The sequence below is a fragment of the Coloeus monedula genome (assembly GCF_965178545.1).
Source record: "Coloeus monedula genome assembly, chromosome: 1".
Taxonomy (NCBI): Eukaryota; Metazoa; Chordata; class Aves; order Passeriformes; family Corvidae; genus Coloeus; species Coloeus monedula.
In genome coordinates this window covers 90,969,997-90,987,525 of record NC_138781.1, presented here as the reverse complement: position 1 = coordinate 90,987,525, position 17,529 = coordinate 90,969,997, and the positions used below count along the sequence as shown (strand labels likewise).

The 17,529-nt window shown below is 41.4% G+C and overlaps 1 protein-coding gene across 4 annotated transcripts in view; it reads right to left on the bottom strand.

Annotated features, from left to right (window-relative positions):
- The window catches only part of FHOD3 (formin homology 2 domain containing 3), a 386,114-nt gene extending 368,810 nt beyond the window's left edge, over positions 1-17,304 (bottom strand). For all 4 annotated transcript variants that reach the window (XM_082288796.1, XM_082288793.1, XM_082288794.1 and 1 more), the window contains exon 1: positions 16,955-17,304. In XM_082288796.1, the coding sequence (XP_082144922.1) occupies positions 16,955-17,119 (165 nt within the window). In that variant the 5' untranslated portion in view covers positions 17,120-17,304. The remainder of the gene's footprint in view (positions 1-16,954) is intronic.
- Positions 17,305-17,529: the final 225 nt, after the last annotated feature.

Here is a 17,529-nt window from a genome sequence, read left to right as displayed (position 1 = left end):
TATAGATCTGCAGTCAATTTCTACTATACTTTGCTATTATTACGTAAGTGGTAACTTTGTCCTTATGCTGGAGGGGAGTCACAGCTCAAAGTCCATCACTGAAAACAAAAGCCAAGAATGCTGAAAATACATGATAGACAGAAATCCTGCACGTGAAGCTTTGCAATTTAAGCTTATGTTGGATCTCTCAGCCCCAGCATTAGGCTCCCCTCATTAGCTTTACAAACAGTGGATTAAAGATCTCAGCTGTTGGGCATATGCAGTAACTTTTTCATCAGTACTTTTTCAGTACTGAGATGGTCTAAAATGCAAAGGTATTTGTATACCTTAATGGCCCTGTGAGCTGTGGGGGTAGTAGGGTTCCCTGCTAAGCAAAGGCAACCATTCACGCATGTGTGACAGAAACAGCTCTCAGTCACACTGTCTGGTGAGACACCAAACCAGAAAACTGATTCCATAAAACAACAACAAGGCTTACACAGCAAAGAGGGTCCTACTGCAGAAATGCATATAAGAGAACAGCAGTATATAAGTGCATAACATGGCAAAGGCTAACCCAGGTACCCATACTTCCCTCCCACTACAGCCTTGGTTGGAATTTAGCTCCAGGTGACACAAGTCAATTGAGAACAGTGGTACATTTCCACATAAAACATTCAAGAGATTCTTCTCCCCAGCCATAGACCTTTTTGGAACACCATGATCATCTTTCAAAGGGTGCAATCAAGTCATTCAGCAATTTCCACCCCAGAAAGATCAGCCCTGATTGCTAAACAACGGTGTCATGATGACAAGTTGACCCTGCTTTGGCCTGAATAGACATAGTGGTTGCTGAAATCTCAACAGGATGTGAAGAGAAATGAATCTATATTCATTACTAGCTATGGCTGATTTTCTGCTGGGAGGGTTTTTGGTTGACAAACCACTCTGCTGAGTTACCCTTAAACATGTCCAGCTTCACATTCTTCTGTGTTCTTTGGTAGCATTTAATTTGTTTGCAAACCTAAAACAATATAAAAAATGCAACAAATTTCATGTAAAGCCTATAGCAGTTGTTGGATGACTGTTATTATAAGCCCAAATGATGGCCTGCAACAAAACAATCACTGCAATACCAAATAGGGGTATTTACTTTTTCCAGGAAAAAGAAAAAGCAGAAGAACTACCAGGTTCAATAGACAAGCATAAACCAGAAGCTGCTTATTCTTATGTTATGAACACTGAATAATTTGACAGCATGATCAAAAGCCACTAACAAAGAGGTAAGAGACAACAGAAGTACATAATCACAAGAAAAAGCAGAAAAAAGCATGCATACAGGCACTAAATGTTCATTCATCATTCACTCAAATTGTATCTACAATATATTTGAAAAAGGTACCCTGGGTTTGAATAGTAAAACAATTACTGTAATTTACACAAGGATAGTGTTACCACAGAAACTTACTGTTTAAGCCATTATTTCACTATAAAGAGCTCTTGGAAAAATACCGTTTGACAATCCAGCTGAGCTGCATATTAAGGCCATACTCATGGCCCACTATGCCACCACATCCAATTCATGATGATTCAAACTTGCAAGAAAAATGTCTCCTCTGACCCATATCTAGAAAACCTCAGTGGAGATAGCTAAGCAAGTAGGAAAATGGCTTTCAAGTACCAGTCATTCACCACTGTGCTATGGAGACACACAGGAAAATACCAAAAGTAATCATTATAAGATCTGGAGTCAAAGTTTTAGCCAACACTGTGTATCAAGAGCATGGAGAAAATATCCCCACCTTTTGACAACTGTCTTGTTACAATCTGTTAAATAAGACTAAAATTAACCAAAATATATTTGTGCTGAGAGAACCTTATGTATCTAGAGAGTCTACATGTCACTGCATATGCCAACATGATGGGTTCATTCAACAGCAAGTATTTTGCAAACAAATATCTTCCCATCATTCATTTTCTACGGTCTCTCCCAAAAACTGAAGGTAGGTCAAAAAATCTTGATCTCAAATGAAAAGTTTAATTTAATATGATATCTTTACTTAGGTTCCCATTTATATGTTCCTTCTTTACTTTCTTTAATTTAAATGACTTGAATTGAATAGAAAAAATATACACCGCTTTTTAAACCAAGGTCTTACTCATTAATGTAATTTCAAATATCAGTAACATTCTCACAGGAAACATGACAGTTAGAATCCTCTTAAGCCCATTAAAAGAAGTACATCCCAAAGGGAAGTCTCATTAACACCTTCCTTGTGTGAATGATGGAATTCAATATTCCAAAACTAGGGCGACTCCAGCTTGAAGCATGGGTCATATTGTCAAACATCAACAATGTCCTGTATGTTGGATTTCTATTTTTAATACAGATGTGGAATGGTCCACATTTAACAGCGACAGCCCTCTCCTTAGAGGTGAGGAATGGAGATATAGATCCCTTCAGGCAAAGGAAACTGAACGTTGGTGAGAGCCCTGTTCAAAAATCAACTGCTTAAGCAGGTACTGACATGACTACCCTGACAAATTCTGTAAGGCTTTTCATCCCAAAAACTTTTCCAACAAGCATTCAACTAACTACTTTCAAACACATTAGGTTTACACTTGAGACAAAAAGGTCCATCTAGATAGATACAGTTTTATTGGACTAACTGGGAGTTTTTAGTACATTGGACTAGTATATTAAAACCATGGCTTAAATATGTTTCACCTAATATACAGTAAAAAGCCAGTTTTCCTCACAGTAACTTTAGACACTTGCTGCTCTGACACTGATGAGACCATGACGTAAATGTAATTTTTCCTCCAGACAAATAGAACAGCTGGATACCAACTCATTTGTGAAATGAGTTGTGAAAGTTTTCTCGGGAGTTGGCTGAAATAAAGAAGTTAGTTCAGGGAAGTTGGATAGGCTTCCAAAGAAGAATTTAAAGACAGCAAAATAATTCCCCTGCCTCCAAATCATAAAATAATAGATTAAGTACAAACCTTCTTTATCCTGAACCAGAACAAAACAAGGTGCCAATAAAAGACTGCTCATCAGCTTAGTACTTTGTTCTGTATGACTTTAGAAGACTATGCTAAGGTTGTAATATAACACTCAAAGGAAAACTACATAAACAAAACATAAACTCTAGAATCTGCAGCAGTAATGTTGGTATTTAAGCTTCATGCCAATTTTGCCATTAGGAGATAAACAGTTGAAATGCTTCTCCTGGAATCTCAGGCACTGCTCTCCTCTATCAACCCACCTGCTCCTGCACCCAGAGAGACAATGGTCCATGCTCCAAAACCTCTCGTGTCTCTGGGAAGATGAAATGGCTATTTTCCAAGACTAGATACAGGAAAGAAAATATGTTTTGCATTATTAATTTTATACATCTATACAAACACAGATTTAAATCTGAGGGTGAGGTAGGCTTTGTCTGTATTACAAGGGTTTTGTTTGGTTCTGCCTTTTGGTCTAGCACAGTAGCTCTACCAGTTCTGCCCTTCTATACTGATGGGCTTCAAAGCCTCAACTCTTCTCTACTTCAAACAGAAGCTCTTCACTCAGGGACCTCAAAAAATTAACAAATCATCTTTATGTGACACACTGCAAGCACCTCTGCAACTAACAGTAAGTGCTTCTCAACCATAACTCAGGAATATGGATGGGAATACACAAGGCTTTTAATATGAGGTTGTACTGCACAGTTTAAATGTAATTTCATTACTTGATTATCCTTTTGTTAGCACTGGAGGTTACACCCACATCCCTTTCATAGATGGCTGTCCAGAAATTGATTCTGAGAATCAAGCATTTACAATGCTATTTATGGGTTTTAAATAGCCCTTTTCTTGAAAAAGAACACACTTTTCTTCCTCTATTACCTGTGAGGAGTAATAGCGCAAGAAAGGAGCAGGCCCTGGTTACTCAAGACAGTTGTCCCACGCACAAAATGCCCTTCACCATGGTGTCACCCATCAAGTGTAACAAAGTAGTTACAATCAACAGCCAAAATCTGTCTCCTTGAGGAGGCTGACTCACAGCAACTCACAAACCCACATCAGTTTTAAGCTGAGCTTGTGCCTTCTGATGGAGCACAGGATGCAATACTGAAAAGCAGAAAGGGGATGGGTAGGAAGAATGGGACATGGCACAAACCATATAGCCTGCTTTGCTACACAGGCCTTTGTAATTGCCCAAACACCTCCTGTGTTTGTATAAACATTCTGTGGTTGGGGATTTGCACTCACCTCCCTTCTCCACAAGAAAAACAAACTAAACACAGTAATTAGCTTCAATAGCATCTGATTAGGTAAATAGGGTTTTCCGTTTCCATTAGTAGCTCATAAAGGCAGACACTAATATGAGCACCACTCAGGTCTGCCCAGTGGTGACAGCTTTACAGTCAAGCCAAAACGGGTTCCACTGCAACAGCAAACGTGAGTCAAATTCACACAACTATGCTGTTACAGGCTACGGTAAGAACATTCAAGCCAAATCACTCAGACTTGCTCAAGCAGCTAATTAGAACTTCTCACAACAAATCCCATCAATATTTAAGAGATATCCAAAAATAAACAAGGGGTTTGGTTTGCTAGAACAAATTCTCCTACAAAGTATCTTGACATAACACCCATTCACAAAGTTACAAGTGACGAAGCACAGTCTATAAGAGATACTAAATTTGGCTAGCAACCTGCTCATGATTGTATTCTTGTTTCTGGGCCAGGAAAGCTTTATAGACTTTCTTGTCTTTCTTATCATGCACCCTCACCCTACTCCATCAGTCTTTGGTTGTCTCAGAAACCTGCCTTCAGAAATAACTTGAACCATACAACCTATTAGTAGCCACATGGAAATACAGCATGAAATCAGTCACTTTATTTAAACTGTCAAACATCCAGCTGGTTAAAAAGTACCACGGGGCATGGCTTCAATAATAACCTATGAGTCACCTACAGAACACACTTCAGTCTTGACTTATTTTGAAGAAATGGACAAAGAATCAACATGAGAAAACAAGGCAGGATTAATATTACTTTGATTGCATCTACGTAGACACACAAATGTCCAAGAAAGTAATCTTTTTACAGTAATTATTTGTAGCTTATTTTCCCTTCCCTGATATTAACAACTCAATGCAGAGATTGAGTATCTTCATCCCATGCTAGCTCCTTCAGAGGAATTCATTGAGGAAAAAAGGTTGGGTTCTTTTTCCTTTTAAGTATTTCTTCAAGCCATATTTTATGAATTGGTGCTTAATTATCTCAGACATTTAGATTACTGTTTTTACTTCAAGAAATCTAATTTGGTGGATGAAGAACATGAAAGCATAATTTTAATCAATCTCCCTTGAAACTTCTTAAAATAACACTAGCTGATGAATACTCACAAGATAGTAAGCTATTTCCCTCTTGTCAGCTGCATATATCTTTCTGAAATATTTGTTGGAATATCAATGACAAACCGTAATAACATAAAGGAAGTAAATATAGCTCAACTTACACTGCACTGAAAAATATTTCTAATCTCCTTTTTGTCACTCAAATCACACCTAGCTGTAATGATTTCCAAATGCTATGGTCTATCACCAGTGGCTTTCCCACAGAAGCAACATCAATCTAAAGAATGGGTTTAAAGCAAGGACATTCTTTCAACAGCCTACCAGAACTATCGAAGAATAGCATAGTAGGTCATTTATTTGAGCTGTAACCATGTGAGCCAAATTCATCAAGTTAAGAAAATACCTTCTTCAAGCATTAAATCCTAGAAATCATGGGACAGCATTCTGCCTATGGCCTTTGTCAACTTTTAATTATGTCATGTTACCAACAGACTGCCAAAGCAGAGTGCAACTGATAGCACACAGCATGTCTGAGTACAGCCTATTTTTAGCCTGCAATTCAATCAGCACTCTTACAATGGCAAGGATTAAAGTCCAAGACAGCCACGTTGCTGTATATAGGCCAATGCAATTACATGTTGAAACAGGTTGAGAGAACGTGGTGGCAAACTGGAGTCGGTGTTGGGAGGAGCAGCACCAGAAAGGCAGCTGCCTCATGGTAGCCAATCCCTTACTGGCAGAGCACACACTCCCATCTCGCCCATCGCTGTTAATAGACCACAAAGCAAAACATTAAAACAAATGACAGTTTTACCCCAATTCCTTGCAATGTGATTTAGTGCTTATGAAAGACAGACAACATTCTGGCAACCTTGAAAATCAATATCCTTCTACCTCCATTGGCAGCTGTTCAGATGCCTTTAGCTTTGCCAATGCTGAGCAGCCCCTTTCAATCCTGCCTAAGAATGCTGCCAACAAGGAGACAACTCTGTCCTCAACCTGTGCTCTCCCGAACTCTTGTGCTGAGGTAGCAGTTACAAAATTTGCAAGGATGATTCTAAATATCTGTCTTTCCTAACACCAAAGAAAAATATTTTAAATTTTCAAGCCAAAATACTTTCACACATTCAAGTGCAAACTATTATTTAAAAATGTAACACTCTTGCTGGGTTTTTAATCTTCAGGAGTCACATTTTCAGGCTCTTCCCATCCAACTATACAGACTTTAAAAAAATTTTTGAAAAAAGAACCTTGCTGTGTAACAGACAGCATCAGACTTCAGACCTATAGGATCTAATGCTTTGAGGCTATCACAACAAAAAAAAGGTGACACCACAATGCAATCACTTATTCTCTAGGATATAGTTAAATGAGTCATCGAACAGTAAAGGCTTTCATACACTAAAACTATGGCTGGATACTAATCAACGATGTGAGGAAGAGTACGGCTGTGTTCCATTACCACCTTCCCAGGACCATTAATCTTTTTTGATACAGCCTCTGAAAAGTAGCCTAAACAGTATCCTCTTCATCTTTATACAAACGACCATTAGGAAATACTTCCTTCAAACCCCTTGATGAGAGAGAGAAAAAGACTACAAGGAACACGTGCCTATTCTGAGGATTGTCAAGCTAAATGCGCATATAAATTATGGGCACATCTAACTAGCAAAGAAAGAATTCTGTATCTTGAGATAATTCTCCCATTATAACAAGCTTCCAGGTTTCAAACTTACTAAAGGTGGTCATTTCTCCAAAGGGCACATTTTTGAGTGCTGATCACATCTCTTTAGCAAACTGAAATGAAGGCACCAAAAAAACCAAATTCAGAGTCTCTGAATAATAAGTTCAGAAACTCAATGATATGGGCAAAACCTAGGCTTAACATAAATTCACATTCATAACTGGTGGCTTTTTCATCCACATTTCAAAACTAAGCAAAAAAAAAAAAGATCCATTAAGAAGACAGAAAACGTAAAGGCATAATTCAGCAGCATCCAAACTGAGAAACCCATCTTAAGTCTCAGAAAGTATACTTCTTTAACTTCTGAAAGATGAGGATTTTCTTCCACCACTTTCCCCCACAACTCTCAGCTTTGTCAGAAAAATTACTTTTTTCTTCCCAGACAAAGCTCAGTCCAGAAGAAGTGTAACTACAGTAATGCACACGTAAGGCAGAGTAACATCCAGTAAACCCACCATACAGTAGCTGAAACACTACTGCAGACAAATTGACTTTTTAATTAGGCTAAAAAAACCAACAATTGAAATCAGCATCTAAACAAGAACACTTTACTGTCTACAAGGCAAGTATAATAAATCTAAGTGCATTACTTCCAGTATTTCAAGCTCACTTCTGTGCAAAAATAAAGGGGACAAAACCAAGCAAAAATAATGAGGAATATTGTAGTATAAAATGAAAGCTGTACGTAAGACACTACAGGAATGATCAGCTCACAGGCAAACAAAACTGTGGATACCAAACCCGGAAGAGATGCATTTCTTTCTACTTTCTATAGTCAGAGAAAAAACCACCTCATGTATTATAATCAAACCAGAACAAAAAAATTCACAGTAAGACGATAGTCCTTTAACTGTGACCAGCAATGATCACTGCAATACATTAATCATTTTGAATGCTAATGCAGGATAAATCAGTCATGTCTGTCTGAAATAAAATACCATGTTTCACTTATACACTGCTTTTCCACTTGTGAATGAAGCCTGCCTGCCTTACTTGTAGTCACTGGCGTTACAGGCCGCTTGCATTTATAACTGAAGCTTGAATCAATTAGTACCATGGTAGAGTACTTGAAAAAGAATGATGAAAACACTAAAAGAACACATGTAGAGACTGAAAAGCACAAACTGTAATTTAGCAGCACCTTTTCTTCCTCAGGAACAGAGTTTTTTTAAAAAACACCCATTTTCAAATCACATTAAAATTTCCTATAAAGATGCCTAAAGGAAGGAGTTTGATGAAGTGTGCCTCATGAGGGGGACTTCAGAAATTCAGAAAGCCTTAGGACCAGCACAGTTTCACCCAGACATACATGAATCTGCATCTCCTTGGCACTCATCACTATCAAGCTTGCCAGTCCTTGCACCCTTTTGAAAGTGACCAACTTTAAAAAAAATAAATAAACCCAAACCGAAACACAAAGAAAATCCTGCAGATTCACTTACTATTTATAGACAATAGTCAGACAAAGAGGTCCTGCCTGCCTATGAGGCAGGGCAGCACAGGCAAACCTCACAATTTCAGGAACCTGAAACAGGTATCCTTAATTCTCTGCCTGGCAAACCTGGAAGGGTCTTCCCTAACAGAGACACCAAGGCCTCCTATAAAGAGGGCAAAGGACTCAAGATTTTCACAAGCCAAGTCCTTCACAATGCTAGAGCTGAAGGGGAAAATAACAACCCTTTGTGTGTGGAGTCAAAGGTCATGCTCCAGGGCCAGATGCTGCAGAATGGTAATAAACAGAGCATAGATATGTAGTTTTTTCAAATTCTTCACTTCCCATAAAATGCCAAGTCTTTCCAAGCACTAGAAGTCTATTTATGTCTGCCCCATAGCTAGAATGGGCTCATCACTGGCAGTTGGAGAAAACTCAGAACTTTTATTCCACACTGACAAAAAACAGGCACAAGTCCCCATTTGGCATTTCACTAGCACAGATGAGATTCCTGTTGGTTTCCTGATTGCATACTCCACTTTTCTTTCCTTGCAAGCCTTGCAGTAACGAAGTAAGAAAGCAGACACAATGTGCTTTTTCAATTATGCCTTTACCTGGCATATGACCCCTTAGATAAGCAACCTGGCTGGCACAGCTATGAGAGCTGCAAATGCCTTCTTTGCCGGCCCCCAAATAATGCCAGGTGGTTCACACTGAACATGCAGAGAAACCCCACCAGACAGAGTCCAGGGACTTCATCTTCTCCTTGCCGATAACACAACCATCAAAAAAAGCCTAAACACAAAATCAACAGGCATCTCACCAGCAGCCGGAGCAGCTGCTTTACCTCTGATGCTGCTACTTGTGGCTGCAATAGTATATTTACAATTCTAAAGAAAACACTTATTTTCTCAATTTCACTTACAAAGACTGAAGGGCTCATTAGTAAATCTGAAGCAACTAGCTTCAAGGAACAGCACTGAAACAGCCCTCATTTTTATTTTTTAACCAATATCAAAGTTACTTAAAATTGTATTTTTAACTGGCGTAGTCTGTAGCTTCTAAAAGAAAAGACAACACAGAAACCAAGATGAAGGTAAACTTTCTTTCTTTCCTAAATAGGGAAATAGAAGCTATCTGTAAGTGCATTTTATTCCAATATAATCACGCATGCTGTGTACAAGAGGAAATGTGTATTGGTTTATCTGTATCACTACAGTTAAAGCAATACAACTGCACGAGATACAGCTTACTACTTCTGCAGCTGGTGAACACAAAGCTTCAAGCTGTACACAATCCCCCACTACAGCAGGTAATCACACATACCTGACTTTACTTTGTATTACAACTTGTTTATTTATGCAGCTTCTTCTTATCATCCTAATATCAAGAGTTTAACTGTTAGTAAACACAAGACAACACTGTCCAAGTTTCATTTTTAGAAGTATATGTGCTTTGTCATAAAAGCCCCACTAGAACTAGAACTAAAAGAAGACAAAGCTGCTTTTTCAGTCACCCCATTCTTTCTGTTCAGCCTAACGATCACTACCATGTAAAATAATGACCGATATGACCAAAAGATTAATAATAATACATTGCCCATGTTTAACGATAGCAACTAGGCATGAAGGACCAAAATCAGCAATTTTGCAGGTCTTTCTGGAATAAAATAAATAAATGCCCTCCTCACAAAATAGATAGAGGGTCAGTTGAGAAGTGTGACTTCCAAAGTCAAGTAGTCATACTGAAAGTAAAGGAAAAGGTCTCTAAGCCTTTTTTTTTTACATTTCTTTTTATTATTTTAAAGCATCCTTAAAATGCTCGGAATGACAGACTTCCTTTTAACTGTTTGGAATTGGAAACTGCAATGTATTTTTGTTGTACATACATGTTAAGCTGATTACATGGACAGTGAACTTTCAAATTTTGCTGACCTTTACTTCAACAGTTCCATATGCCAGATGGTTGCAGATGTTTCTAGGTAGCTGGGCCTACTAGAAAGCTCACTGCTTACTATTGTTCCAACTTGCTCCACTGCTAAAAATATGTAACAACATTCCTTGCTGTCTTATTAATAACTGTAATACAATATAAAGTTAATATAACACAATCCAGGTTGTGTGGAAAGTGATGACAGACGTTTAAGTAGCTGGCACTCTTTCCTCTGAGCTGGTAATGAAGTAATATCTTAGCACATGAGTACAGCCTACTGAAACAGCACTTACCAAAGGAGCTGTATAGCCCCAGCCCAGACCACTTGGGGTCACTGAAAAATACAAAACACCTTTTGAAAGAGTAGAAGTACCAACCTGTCCTGGCTGAATTCCAGACAGAGAAGTGGACTGCAAAACCAAGCAGGGTTGTCATAAGTGATAATGTGATGGATGGGTGAGTTACAGCACAGCTGCTATTTGCACAAAGGTTGTAATGCTCATCGTCACAACCCAGTGAGTGAGATCAGACAGAAGGAAAAGGGACTGTCATTTACACCCTAATACTGGAGAGGTAGGATGGCTGTGGACACACTAGGAAAACTCTTCTTAAACATCATGAGAACTTTTGTTCTTATTTAGAACAACACAGGAAGAAGAGATTGCAATATGCCAAGTCCCACATCTCTGAATATTCCTTCACCAACATAGATATGAACTGCAGTCATCTTAAGTTTCTTGCTCAGTAAATCCACTAGTAATTTTCACGCAAGAAGAATTTGGATGAAATAAGGTATCTACAAACTGGTTTTGAGAGAAAACATCAAAATTTGCAAAACTTGCAAGTACGAGATTTGTCATAGGATAACACCAAGGTTGGACTTCTTCCTAATTATCACCTTTCTTTGATTAAGAACCTCCAGGAAACACAGGGTGATGTGAGTTTCCAGAGGCTGCATCTGACCAATCATTGATTTAAAAATTAAGTGGAATCCTGAGAACTACCAGCACACTCACTATTATTCTTGACACGGAGCTCCACGAAGACACTTGAGCTGTGATCAGCCAAACTGAGTGACTTGCAAGAGAGGTGTCAAAGTCAGGAATCTCTGGGATAGATCTGTGCTCTTGCTTTTACAACACAGCTTTTAAGCCTAGATCAAACAACTGAACTGAACTACAACTTGTCCAAACCGTAACTTGTCAGAAGAACTTTGCAAGAACTTCAAAGGCATCTTACCTTAAACTGCCAGAGGTAAAGCCCAGCATTTGACAATTACTTTGTATCTGTTCTACAGGTATTTCTTCTCCTTTGAAGGCCCACATGGCAGAAGACAGTACGCTGTTGGAGACTGAGACGCTTTTCACAGTTGTGCTTTAGGGCGGGTTTTTATACTCCCCCAAAAAAGTGTGCTTCACACAGGACTCTGATGCAGCTTGTGCTGTCAAGTCAGGAGACAGAGCAGTATCCTACCCTCCTCTGCCCTCATAAATAATTGCCTATAAAATTCAAGCACACGTGACTGCTACAGGGTCAATCTCTTGAAGCACAGGAATTTGTCAGCTCCAGAAATACTTAATTAGGGTAGGAATACTTTGGAAACCTGTTGGAAACAACCATTGTGTTAAATCCCCTCTTCTCTCAAAGGATGAAAAAAGGCTGATGTCCACCTGCCTCAGGGAGAACATGAAAGACCTATGTGTCTTGACAGCTCTCAACTAAAATATTTCCCAGTCCTCAGCAGCGACACTTGCAGAAGATATCAGCCAGTTTCCCCTAAGTGTGGGTTTATTTTCCCTAGTTTCCATCTTCTATTCTTCAGGTCCTATTAATGACATAATGGACTAACCCAAAAATGCTCTCTCCAGAGAACAGCTGCTCTATTTACCAGTACCTCCATCAGGATCAGGATCCAAACCATACTTTCTTCTTTTTATGTCTAGCCTCTACATTATTACTTAATGCCAAGGAAACCCAGGGAAGAGGAGCCAGCTGGTAGGTTTACTGCTCTCAGAAAACCTGACACCGCTGCCAGGATATAGCCTGGCACAGAGTTCAATGCCAGAGCTGAGCTCCATGCCAGGACACAACCACTGGAACAACCCCTGCTATCAGTTTACATCACACCATGCCTCAGAGTGAGCCCTGACTTTAATGCAGGGCTAAATCACAGCAGCTGAAGACGGAAATGTGGATGGCTTCTTTATGAATGAAACTCTTCAATCCCTCTAGCGCTCACTGGATTTATTTGCTTATACCACTGTTTTCTGAATTACACTGTTCCTAATTACAAACTCTTAAACAGATTTAAACACAGTAGTTGTCTGCAGTTTTCTCAGAGGGAACAAGAGGTCAAAACAATTATCCTTATGACACTATAACTCTCCATCATCACCACCAGTACACCGAATGCATGGAAAGGGTTTTTTTTCGTTGCTTTCCATTGTCACACAAAGTATATAAATTACGTTTTCTTGATAAATTAGGCAGCGTGATGTCTTATATTATTGTAAAGATGTATTTCTTACAGAGCTGCCCCAACACTGAAGACGACTGTGGCATGTGAAAACAGACTATGGCAACATACTTTGCATGCTGTAATTATGTGAATAAGTTATAATGAAGAAGATTTCTAAAAAAAGCACACCACTTGACATCGGCCATGTATATATAGCTGCTCTCCTGAGCGACCCTATGTCAGCAAGTCATAAGTATCAAGTAACTCAAAGCAATTCAAAACCAACAAACCCAATGTACCAAATTAGATTCAAAGAGCATTATTGGCACTGGGCCTGAACCACAAATTTAGACCCAGTTTTAATTTTCCCAAGGTTCACAAAAATGGGCAAAAGGGACATCTGAAATCAGAGTCCAAACTAGATCCAGTTCTACTTCATACAACAAACAGTAAGAGTGACCTAAAATCCTCATAAACAATAAAAGCCAAATTCAAAATGGCACCTTAGGCAGCCAAATCTACATAGCCAACCCACAAAAGCTCTGCAACGTGGCGTAGTTACTCAGCAAGAATTTGTAGATGTGGCTAAAAATACCATAACAGAATTTATGGTACTTCATTGCATTGTCAACTAGGATGGTGTGTTATCATCTAGAACCAAATCACTCACAACCATGGAGGATAGCTGAAACAAGCATTCCTGATGGCAGTGCCCTGCCCCATGAGGCTCAGTGTGCACACCAGACAGAACTGAGCACAACCCAATGAACAGCAAGCTGCAGTAGAGAAAGGTATGTGCACAGAGAGAAGCAGGGAAAAAAAGATGAGGGAGAAGGATACAATTCTTTCACTCCAAGTGAAAGAAAGATTGCAGACACTCTTCTTAGCAGTTTTCCCTATCAACCAGCTTAGGTGCTCCACATTATTCAGGGTGGTTAAAGACCATCCCAGACATTATGCTTGGAACTCAGTTTCTTAACTTCCCTGTGAACCTCCGTAAGGATCTAAAAACATTGCTGCTCAGAAGACAATTTGTAGATCTAGACCCAAGTAAAATTGTAAGTTTAAAGAAAAGAAGCAGTAAAAACAACATGTGAAATTGAGCTGTACTTTCAAAGAACTAGATTGAAGAAATCAATCAAGCTAGAGTCAAGCTAGAACATCTGTTGGTTGCAAAAAAGCTACTAATGACATACTACGACAGGTCTTAATGTCAAAGCATTTTTCGTTTACTTTTTAAATGGTTTTCTTAATAATTGTCTGTAATGTTTAACTTACAATGATTTGCAATATACAAGCTGTTTTACTAACTACAAAAATACCACCGTCACCACACTGTCGTCATTACTACTTTCAAGACAGCAATGGCGAAATCTGACCCCAGTGAAGTGAGCTGGATTCCTGCTACTGACTTCATCCTCTCAAGTACATCCCACAGCAGCACATCATCTACAAGATGTGCAAATCATCCAGTGATGTGAAGGCAACAAGCTGGCAGCTCTGTTCAGAGAGTAAGTGAATGTTCATCTAAGTCAAGAGATGGCAACTTAAAACTTGCTGGATAAAAACCTAGAACTGATCATTCAAACCTGCTGGCAAAAAGGCCAACAGTTTATAAGACTTCAGAAATTATTTAGACATTGGTGTTCCTATGCATTTCATCATCATCATAGAAAGGCTTGGGTTGGAAGAGACCTTAAAGTTCCAACTCTCCTGCCATGGGCAGGGACACCATTTGAGCTAGAAACTCCTAGGTCTGCTTCAAGATATTTTGCACTGGTCACCGTGATGATACTAAATGGACCATCAATCCATTAGCTCACTAATTTTCAAAGTAATAAATCAATCAAACCTCTGATGTGTCAATGTGAACCGACACCTGAATTTCAACCTATGCTCTGCTTTGACAGCTGCATTCCTCTGGGATCACAGAGTTTGCCCTGATCTCTGGGTGAAATGGAGCAAAATTCTTCTCGTTAGTCAACTAATGCGGTGTACTTCTACTGACCAGTGAATACAGTCTTGAGGAAAAGCTGCAGAAAGAATATGCCCACCTCCCAAAAAAAACCAGAAGAAAGCAACACAGATCCGTTTATTCTACAGAATTATGGGCACAAAGATGTAATGCCAAACACAGAAATGCTGCCCTAATTGCAAGTGCAAACAAGGAAATATGCTTTCCTTATAATGAATAAAGGTAAACAAGTCTAATCAACACTTCAGGTTTTTTTTTACCTTGTACAAGCCAAGAGATAGCCAAGAAACATAATTAAGGAGTTCTAGAAAGAGGCAGTAGCTCTGCAAACACAAAGGCAACTGTAACCATGTAAGCAGATTTCAATGAGCCTGCCTACACCCTCACAACAGAAACAAAATATTTGGGAGAGCCAGAACCTCAGATTAACAAATCACTGGGCCAGGACTTGCCTCTAGCAGAGCAGCTATCTTTCAATAGCCAGCTTTACACCACCTCTAGGAGCACAGGTCATCTCTCACCCAAAGTTTGCAAGTCCACTTTCCAAACATAAATTAAACTTGAGAAATGCTGCATGCAGAAAGACTGGGCAGGAGTTAAGCATATAAAAGTGGTCATGGATTTTGGACGGCTCCTAAAACACTAAACCAAGGTGGTGGTGGTGTTAGTATATAAAGTTATAAAAAATTGCCAGGAAAGTATTCAAAGCAAAGCAAAACATAAGGCAGTGAAAATGAGGTTGAATTAACGCTAAATCCAGATTTTAAATTATCTATTTACTTCATCAGGTGTCAGAATCCATCCTGCCTTTCTTTTAATTAGCTCTAACTCCAAAAAAAAAAGCCTCCCTTGAAAACAATGGGACCACTCTCTGAATTGGGGACAACTGAGCCCATGAAAACCGAATTGACCCAGCACACCAAGAGCTTCCAAAGTTTTTGTGCTTTAGGCAGAGCTCTGTTCACTGGATGCTGTATCCTTGGAAACTATTATGCAAGGAAGCCGTTCTACAAATGCAAAACTTCTGTCTGCTACATGAGCTTTTCTCTGAAATACTTTTATGGGGTTTTGGATATCCTTAAATCTAAGGGGACACACAGCCCTTTGTCATCTTACCGCAGGCTCCCATGAGCATAATACAAGTGATGTTAAGAGAGTATTTTCCTCCCACTTCATCACAGAGCAAATAAAAGTTTTACAACTTTTACTTCGTAGGAAAAAAAAAAAAAGTGGGCATTTTTTCCTTTCTTCTTTGGTGCACTCTGCAGAACTAATGCGCAGATACGAGATAATAATGAAAGGACATTATTATTATGTCAATCAAAGGCATTGCTTTGAAAACTAAAAATTCAAGGCTAAAGCTCGGGTGCCTAACTTCAAGGGCAGAGCTACAGATGCCAGCACATGTATTAGAAGAAGCATGCAAGAAGAGATAGGTAAGACTTGACAAGGGCCATGCTGCAGTTCTTCGCAAGAGGGACTAACAGCACCGATTGTTTCAAGGGCAGCAGACACTGCTATTTTTACCAAAGCCCCGGCTGGAACTGCCTGGCTCATTAAACCTCACCACGGCAAAGCCCGGGTCCTGCCGGCGCGGCCGCGCTCGGCGCAGCCCGCCTGGCCCGACACACCACCTTACCCGCAGTATCCCCAGGTACCCAGACAACGCTAGCGAAGGACGGGCACCGAGTACTTGATATCCAACTTGGGCTTTGGTTTGATGGGGATTTTCTTCTCCTGGGGAAAGCGTGAGGCAGCTACAGCTAAAGCAGAGACTGTAGCTGCCCTTGAGGGCGTTTGGGAACACAGGAGAGCAGCAGACGAAACCCCTCCGCCGTCTCCCGGGGCCTCTCCCCAGGACTTACGGACACGCCGATACTGCCGGGACGAGGACTAGCGCCGGCGGGGGCACGGGAGCCGGCGGGGCAGCCCCGCCGCCGGGCGCGGAGCCCGGGCTGCCGCCCCGCAGGGGCCGGGGGCCGCCCGCCGGCCTCTGCTCCCCGCTGCCGGGCTCTTGCGGGGAGGCCGCTGCCCTTCGCCCGGCGCCCCCCCGCCCTCACAGCCCCCTGCCCTCCCCCGGTACCTTCTGCGGGGCGCGGAGGAGGCGGTGCACCCCGGCCAGCTGGGTGGCGAGCGGGATGTCCTCCCGGAAGGTGTACAGCGGCGGCCGGGTGGGCTCGGGGAAGTTGGTGCTGTTGAAGGGGTCGGTGTCATCCAGCAGCTGCACCCGGCACACCAGCGTGGCCATGGCGCATCCATCCACCGCCGTGGCCGGGCGCGGGCGGGGAGCGGCACCCCGAAGTCACCGGCACCGAGGTGCTGCCTGCGCGCCCGCCGCCGGCTGCGAGCGGCACTCCCTTCCCCGGCGCAGGCTGGCCGGCAGCCTCTCCCCCCGGCTCCCCGAGCGAGCGCCGGCCGCCTCACAGCCGCCGCGCCTCGGGGAGGCGGCCCATGGCCCCTTCCCCGCCGGGATCCACGAGTGCGAGCGCGCTTCAGGCCGAGAGAGGAGGAGGCGGCGCCGGAGCCGCGGGACGCGGGCAGAGCAGCGGCGGCAGCAGCAGCAGCTCCCCCATTCCCGGCCGCTGCGCGCCGAGCGGGCAGCGGGAATGCCGCGGCCGGCACGGGCACCCGCCAGCGCCGCGCGCAGGACCGGCAGCG